The sequence below is a fragment of the Dipteris shenzhenensis genome, chromosome 22 (assembly GCF_047967505.1).
Source record: "Dipteris shenzhenensis isolate YYH24624 ecotype China chromosome 22, Dip_SZ_1.0, whole genome shotgun sequence".
In the NCBI taxonomy this organism is placed as follows: domain Eukaryota; kingdom Viridiplantae; phylum Streptophyta; class Polypodiopsida; order Gleicheniales; family Dipteridaceae; genus Dipteris; species Dipteris shenzhenensis.
Genome location: NC_141617.1, coordinates 51,552,915 through 51,561,718, shown reverse-complemented (window position 1 = coordinate 51,561,718; position 8,804 = coordinate 51,552,915). Strand labels below are relative to the sequence as shown.

General features: G+C 42.7%; 1 protein-coding gene across 2 annotated transcripts; it reads right to left on the bottom strand.

The window, feature by feature from the left end:
- Positions 1-3,944: 3,944 nt before the first annotated feature.
- Positions 3,945-8,191, bottom strand: LOC147888263 (uncharacterized protein At5g49945-like). Of its 2 annotated transcripts, XM_087393376.1 has the most exons (3): positions 6,967-8,169; positions 5,832-6,038; positions 3,945-4,388 (listed from the first exon to the last, which is right to left on the bottom strand). In XM_087393376.1, the coding sequence occupies exons 1-3, from the start codon at positions 8,059-8,061 to the stop codon at positions 4,161-4,163; spliced, it is 1,530 nt and encodes a 509-aa protein (XP_087249502.1). In that variant the 5' UTR covers positions 8,062-8,169; the 3' UTR covers positions 3,945-4,160. The 2 variants fall into 2 exon arrangements, with proteins under 2 accessions (XP_087249502.1, XP_087249503.1); XM_087393377.1 differs by lacking the exon at positions 5,832-6,038 and having other exon boundaries at positions 6,967-8,191.
- Between the last annotated feature and the right edge of the window lie 613 nt (positions 8,192-8,804).

Here is an 8,804-nt window from a genome sequence, read left to right as displayed (position 1 = left end):
CTGCAAGCCACCAGTAAAGTGACACAAGGCGGGGAGAAGACCTGTTAGTCTGTGGACTGGAGGTAGGGAGTGATTAGAAAGCCTTAAATATATAGGTATGCGAGGGGTGGTCAGGGAAAGGATTCAAAGGAGAGTTAGGGGGTGCGAAGCCCAAGGGATTTTGAGAAGTGATGAGCAGCATGAAAAGAGGCGTCCTGGCACAAAACACAGCATGCCACATGGTGTAGGGAGGCGCTAGCCATGTGCCATTGTGGGGAAGGGTTACAAAGGCACGTGTGTGTGGGGTTTGGGAGGGGGGGGTTTAATGAAGGGCTTCAAACAAAAAATTAGATAAGGAGCCCAAATACCTAGACTAGAAATCAAACTCAGATGGTTGAGATATATTTCCTTTCTAAACTGAAGTGGGGATCTATTGAAGCACAGCATCAGATTGGTTCCCTAGCGTCACTTGGATTTTGTTTTTCCTAGTAAACTCAAAGCTGTGCCACTTGACTATTGGTGATGGCTCAACTCTACTAGGATGGTATTGCTCTAACCTAACCATACTTACTTTGCATGCATCATTCCCACTCTCGGTGGAGGTGTTAACTTGAGGTCAACATGGCTATACACCATTTCAATCAAAAGACAAGTTAATGGTTCATTGTGTTTTGACTTACAAAGTAGGAAATTGTATGAAGATGGGACACCATGCCACGGTGGTTAATATTTTTGGATTGGCCTACACTTCTATATGCAACCCTACATGGAAAACATTTGTCACACTTATAAATAGGTTAATGCAATTGGATTCCTACACTTCTATCTATAACACCCACTTATTTAATTAGTTATTACACCTATAATAGGCATGCATGTTCTAGCATGGTCAAATCTTACTACATAATTCTAGTTGTCAATATTTTCTTATGATATTGAGTTTTAAGTGGTTATTAATTTTTCTCGTGGTGGACTTTAGAAAAGCACTCATTTCATATACAAAATTGTAGAGGCTATGATGCTTGCTTCTAGAAATGTTCTTGATTTAATGATGGGATATGGTAGTACACTTCTAACAATTTGATAATTTCTAACGAGTATAAACTCTACATAAAATGAACAAAGGAAGTAATAAGAGTATTTGCTCTCTTGAGAGTAAAAAGGGCTAGCTACTAGCATCCATTGCCATGTACAAAAAATAATACTAAATAACAATCTATTTTCAAATCCATATCTATTTTCAAAAATAAAAAAATGACCATAATAGCAATTTAGAAAATCTCTAAAGATGTGTCATTTCTTAAGCGTCTAATGTGTCTTATTACAAGAAACACCTGCATGTTAGTTGAAAACTTTGCTGCAGGTCTTTAGAGATCTCTTGCACATCACCATAAAATATTTTGGCATTTTTTATGGAAAAAAAAGATGTATCCAAAACAAGTTTCGTTTTAACTTTAATCATAGTTTAATTTCACTATGAGTTCAAAGCAAAGCATCCAACAAGTTAAGAGATCATGACGTCGTTATCGTACTTATCTTATATGCATCTTCTCCTGTAAGATCCACAATCCACCGCCTCTTATTACTCATGATGACAGGATGGGTTCATCCCTTGTACCACTAATCCTTGAATCTATTTTTCTTGACCAAAGCCTTCCCTAGTAGGAGTCCTTGAACTTGTTGCAAATCATTCTTGTGCGCAAGATAAAGATTCATCTCACCTTTTGAATATTCACCCACAAAATAATCAAGCCATTATGATAATTTTCTTTCTCTGACTTAGAAAATCCCCCTTGTCTATGCGAATTCTGAGCAACAAGATTATGGTCTTTGAGATGCCAATTTTTCTAGCAAAGCAATCAACTACAGCAACTTATGAATGAGAAACATAAACCAATGCAATAGTACAGTCTTTGAGTCATCCTCAATGTTTTTCCAAAGGCATCCCTAGGTTGGATATCATTACACCACTCTCTAACATAGAGATATATCTAAAATGAGAGAGGAAATCAACAACATATGAACAAGTTGAAACATAATTTAAATTGCTTAAAGCATACAGTAAATCAACAACATATGACCTAACTAAACTATAATCCATATTCTTGATAAGCAAGCCAACATCATGCCAATTAACTAAGGCAGAGCTCAATCCAATGGGGAAATGTACACTATTACCTAAAAACCACTCTCATTGTAGACTTGATGATTTCAATTTGTTTATCTCCAGATCTTAGGTTGACTACATTTTTATCGCCCTTCTCGAGATACCTGTGAAGTGCCAAATTCCCATATCATGTTAGTGAGGAAGTGCCGAATAACTTTTCTACTTGATGCCAAGCCTCCTTTGGTTATCCATATCAGATACGAGGATTCCATAGGTGTTCCTCACTGCTTGAGCCCCACTTAATCATATATTGAGCTCCCATTTCATTAGGTATGTGAGCCACTCTCAATAGCTCCAATTTCTACAGAGCAACCATCCGCCCTCCAAATGAAGTCCCAATTAATAATCCCAAGCTACTTACCCACTTTGTGTTCCCATCTCCTTTAGAATCTTGGGGTCTCGAGCCACATTTTTTTGGCACCCTGTCCTTACTAAACACCTTAAAGGAGGCAATCGGACAGGAACGCTCCCAATGGCTGCTCTGTCAAACAGTCTAAAGCCTGCAGCACTCAGCTTCGTCATTCTTAATACAATCTGAGGTCTACGACTTGCCCTTCCAACATGCAAACCTTCAACCGTGCAAGTTACGCAATGCACGACACCTAGGAAAGCCAATTAATCACTTAAATCATTAGACAATCTAGTGTACCTTCATCATAATTCCATTTAATTAAAAAGGTTTTCAGGGACTTCCTGACATGGGCTAGGCTTGCCCTTCGATTGGAGTTCATACATTTTTCCTATTGACAAGGGAATGCTTATTTTCCAAAAACAAATGACATGTGTGCTCTTGGAAGACTATATTCCTTTTCATACCTTATGTGGTAAGGTTTCATCCCACCTTCCGAACATTGTTTCCTTGGAATCATCTTAACAAATGGAGGCATGCTAGATACGATCACTTAATGGAATGTTTGGTGTCATGATGTGCATCAATGATATTATACCTTACCTCAATAAGTTAAAGGTACAATAACAGACCCCGTGTTATCAAAATATCTAATTGACGTTGGAGAGAAGTCATCCTTCATCAATTGGCATACATGAAGATCAAACCAGGTTTGAGTGTGTATTGCATTGTGCATTGATACTCGCACACTTTCTAAAGTAGATGTTGGCATTATGAAGCTCCTCACACAACTCCCTGACCAATGCTCAAGCCTGCTCAGGATCATCAGGGAGTCATCCCCCATAAAATCAAAGTAAAGAGAGTCTCTTAAGAACAGGTTCAACCAGGACTCACTGCAGCCTAGCAATCTGCCCACTAATAGACCAACTGTTGCCATAAAGCACCAGAGGAACCAGAGCTGGTTAAGGACATCATAAGAATGGTGGCCAGTACAAAAGAACTAGCCCCTCCCACCTGAAAAACAGCCCAGGCCGTTCGCAGCATTCAGAACTACGCAATTCAGTACACACGAAAGCAGACAATCAAACAAGCAACGATCCCAACATCTGGTCTGTGAAACAGCCAAAAGTTTAAAGTGCACAGGTGAGAAGTCCATAAAGTAGATCAGGATGGTGTCCCAAAGCTGAGTTCTATGTCAATTTGGCCCATCAATGCTAGTCTCTTTGGGGGGGGGAATCTAATAATTGTGCATTTTTCTATATTTCATGCTGTGTGCATGTCGAACTGAGAGTTTAGAATTTGCATCAGAGCATCCCATGCATTAGACCCAGCTAAACATGCGAAACGGTGTGGGTGTTTCAAGAAATGGCCAACTTCATGTGAAGCACATGTTAACACCACAGTGCTCATGGAACATCATCTCATGCCACAATTGTAAGGACAAGGGGCTACATGAACTTATATTGTGTTAATGCTCATAATTGAACTATAGCCTTCAAACAGCAAAGAAAAATGGCAAATTGAGTCTGGCTTCTCATCCAAAAGGCCAATGCAACAGGCCATCACAGTTCTGCATTGGAAGATGCCCTTCCGGCATAGGCAAACTACAACATTCAAGTGTCAATTACTGAAGCATATACAGGACAGTGATAGTTTGACAGAACCCTATGCCCTTGTCATCTTGATCCTAGGCATGGCCTTCTTCATTTGACGCTGGCGATCCTTTTCCTCTCTTTTACGTAATGCCTCCACACTAAGCCTGGATTGTGAGTCTTCCATTGCTTTACGCCTCTCTTCCTTCTTTTTCATCAGTGCTTCTTGGCGAGCAGTCTGGGTTTCTTTGAAGGCTTCCTGGGCCACCTTAGCTCTTGCAGCCTCAGCTCTTGCTCGAAGCTTCCAAAAAAAAAGAACCTCAGTTGAAATTATAGGAAGAAACGGGATTGACAAAATTCAACATTTTGAAATGTACAAACCAACCAAAGAAAAACAAGTTTTCGCTTCTTTTTCCTCCCTAAACCACATTCCTGCAATGTTCTAGATTAAAAAGAGTGCTGGAAGGGTTTCAGTCAGCTCTGGAGCCTCATGACAAAGATCAAAATATCAAATCCATCACACCTACGGGGGACATGCTATATGACATCCCTGTAGCAGACGGATTAAAAGCCTTCTTCCCAAGTGGGAGACTAATGAATACTCAAAGATCTGAAAGAGAATTGTTGCAAACGCCTTGTAAGTATGAATGCTCGTGTGCAGGTTGAAAACGTATCCGTCTGCAGAGGCAGGCATGTGTTTATACAAAGCTCTGCTTCCATGTTCCAGTTCTCCCAACAGTTCCAAGCAAACAAGCTCGCAAAACCACTAACTGCTTAGTATTATAGGAGTTACCACACCACCAGCAGAAAAGTTTCAGAAGGTCAAATCAGCATGTTTGCTAGTATGGCAGAAACATTTATCCAAATGAATCTAGCAGCCAGCCCAAAGCCATCATATAAAGCACATTTTCTACCACGCGATGGTCACCAACAAGACTCAAAACCATCCACCTCTCCGTCATGAATGGCATCCCCACCAATTCACAACGGTCAGTGCATTACACATGCATTCAACAGTCTTTGTACTACATTCCTGTCCTAAAGCAGAACTGGTAAGAAAATGCTAGAATCATTTAGGTTTAACAAGTGATCGTGGTCAGAACTGACCATGGCCAGAATGAAATATACCAAAAGCACCATAATCTTCTTGATAATGAGTACAACTGAGAGGGACAGGAAGTGGGTATGTTGGAACATAAATGTTCCCAAAAGGAATTCTGTTCTCCAGTCACTAGAGCCAAATAGAGGCATATATGATCAAGCCGACCTGCACATGAGACACTAGGACCATGAATGTCCAGAAACAGGACATAGGCAGGCCTCACCTCACCATTGTCCAGTTAGCATACTTGAATTCCTAAACGTTGGAGAAAGATAAATAACTGCCACCCAAAATTTCCAATCCAACCAGTTGCTCCGTGATTCCTAATAAGATAAGCTGCAACTTCAAATACTAATATGCTTCAAAACCATAAGACTTAGCCACAGACCCCTGGCTAGGCCCTGGCAGCACTGCTTTGTTTTTTTAGACCTAAAAGGTTTGATATGGAGAAAACGAATTTCAAGTCCAGACTCAACGATGCAGCACAAAAGCTTAGAAAGAATTAATGCGAGACAACTAAGAAAGGGACCAGAAAAAGACTCCACTCACACCACATAACCATGATCATCTATGATTAATCTTTTACTGCAGATTTGCCCAGAGTATCAATAGAACAGATTGCGAGGGCTAGAATAAACCAACCTGTGCTGTAAGCTTGTATCGACCCAGTAGATCAATATAATATGGTACAAGAGCAATCAACCGTGACATATTCCCCATTTTATTCGCTGGTGGAAGTGTAAACTTGAACTGAAGAATCTTTTTGTGAGAGCCGAGGGGAAATTGATCAGAAAAATGTAAGGACACAAAATCTCTCCCGTATTTCTCAAAAGCCTTTTCACCGAATACCTGAACAAAGCATACACATTTTGAGAGAGGGCCAGAATATATTACTCTTCCTCTTGGCTCAGCTACATTTTCCATAGCACCTCAAAAAATGCATGTGAGAGATGAAGGCGAATCTGTGTAATAGCTGAGTGTGCCCGGGCCAACACAAATTACAGAGAAACGAACCTTAATCTATGTTTTTCAAAGACCTCAGTCTATCAGCAAGGTAGTGGTGCCTCAAAGATTGAAGGTGCAGGGATGCGTCTTTCAGGGTTCCATTATTTGGACTAAAACAGTCAATCGCATAACAGCATTTTTTCCCAAGTTTTGCACAGAACTCTTTCTCCTAACTCAAATATTTATTTAGCATTGTAATCTTCGGTGGTTCCTTATAAAGTACATACATGCAAGCTGTAGCTGTCACTTGGGACACCGTTTGAAACTGTTGATTGGGTCAACTCACCAACTGCACAAGAGTTCTGCATCAGAGTTTTCAAGCGGGCAATTACTCTGGACCTCGCATCAACAGCAGCTTTTACCAGGGCACGAATTTATCATTCATTTTTGCTGTAATTATCCTGGCATTTTAGTAGGTCCTTGGTTTATTAAGGTCGTCAAAAAAATGAACTTTAGGACCTAAACAATCGGGATGCAAGAAGTACAGTGCACAAGAGACAAAAGGCAACGAGGGACGGACATAGAATCTACGTTTTTCAAATCGTAGATAAATTGATCTTTGCATAATCACAAGAAATATTATGCGAACCTGAGACCATCTCCTAATGACGTTAGCCAACACACACAGACAACTCAAAAAGGTTCCCCTTTTTAGTCCTTCCAAGCATCCTGAGGACTTTAGAACCGGGGCTAAGAAAGCTTAAGCCTTCCGAAGTGATTAGAAACCCACGCCAAGATTAAGCAAATTCAGAATCACATGCAACCACAGTACCTGATCTAATACAGCGTCGGTTAATAGGTCGGAAGCTACTTCCCGAGATTCTGATATGATTGCGAGCTCTTCAGAAAGCGATTTGCGCTGGGACTGGGGACTCGCATACAGTTGTAAGTCTGTCCACTCCTTGAGCATGGCCTTGGCGTTTTTCTTGCGAGCTAGGGCAAATGTGAGAGGTTCCATATTCTCATCGTTCATGAACACATCAATCGTGAGTTCGTCTTTCCTGGGGCTTATGAAGTACCACATACACGTGATAAGGTCGTGCCTACTTAGCAAATCCATGGTCGCCAGAAGTCCGCCGCAGTACCGCCGACCGCTCGCGTAAAACTTGAAGATGTTTTGACCTTCCTTGATGAGCAGCGGTGCGTCTGCCTCCATGCCAGTACCCACAAGACTAAAATTTTTGTCGAAGACCCCATCTTTGCACGCAAACTGAGCTGCCCAGGCCAGTGCGACCTTCTCGTTCCCCTTCCTGCCAACGAAGTAAGCGAAGGCAAAGGCAATGAGGAAAAGCACACAAGCAACTTCGATGTAGTATGACTGAGGCCGGGGAGGAGCGGGACGCTTGTGCGAAGCTTGTTTGCTAGGATCTGGATGGCCGCTGGCGCTAGGGAAGTTGTCAGCTGCGCTCTCGGCACGAATCTCTTCAGGCAAACCTTCAAACTCATCCTCGTCCCAGTACTCTTGACGTTGCTGCTGCTGCGGCTGCGGCTGCGGCTGCTGGGATTTCGAAGCCGGCTCAGAAGGTTGGACGAAAGCTTGGGAAGAATGAGCTACCTCAGCAGCGTCCTGAGGCGCAGGGTCAGGGGAAGGGGGACCGCGATCGGTCTCGAAGCCAGGTCTTCTGACGATAGGGGGAGGGACGACGATGTGATCGAGCTCAGAGTCGTCGTCGAGATCTTCCCAGTCGTCGCCGAAGCCCTCGAACTCAGCAGCAGAGGCGGCGAGAACGAAGGCGGAGGAGCGAGCGATCTCCTGGCCAAGCAGGGCAACCACAGAAACCAGGGCAAGCCACCACCATAGCCGATCTGAGCGAGGCAGCAACGCCTTGATCGCCACCATCAAGCTGCAGCAGCTGCGCCTCGCCATACCCAACAGCAACTTCTTCTTCTACAACTAAACAGGCTCCAGAGGCTGGATGCTCTTCTTTCCCTCCTCCTCTCTTCTATTCAATTACTCTTCCTCTACGAGATTACCATGAACCATTACCATGGGTTCCCAGGGAACCTTACCTCCGCAGTAAGCCGACCTTGGTGCTTTCCTTGGGTGGCTCAATTTGAGGTCCTAGGGGCAGCGTCCCATTCGATGGAGAAAATGCAACCTTGATGGGAGAAGAAGCTTAGAGACTCTACTCGCAAGCTCAAGCCATAGGCCATAGTTCAAATCCTGTAGGATGTCTCCTCTTGCCTAGCAACGTAGGTCTCAGGCTGTGGGCCATGGGGGGGTGATTGGGTAAGAAATATTAGGAGCCTAGAGGAATCAACTAAATCGGCAGCCTCTGTATCCACAAGTGCACTTCATTATCACAACACAACTTGGCGGAATCAAAGGGATCCTTGACCTTTCGTTAAGTCACTTTAATTTGGCTATAATCCCATACTCTAGCTCTCTCCAACAAAGGATAAAATACCTCCCAAAAGCACACTTGATTTTGGGCTTTAATTCTGTAGCACTTAGTTAAGGAGAGTTACGTATTGCTTTGGCCATGTATGTACACAAGTCATGTTGAGTAAACATTTAAGCTCAAGAGACCTTGGGTTTTTTTCCCCCCCTCCTTAACCCTAAGACATCGTGAAATTTCATGTTCTAGTGAGAGGCTTTTCCAAAAAAAT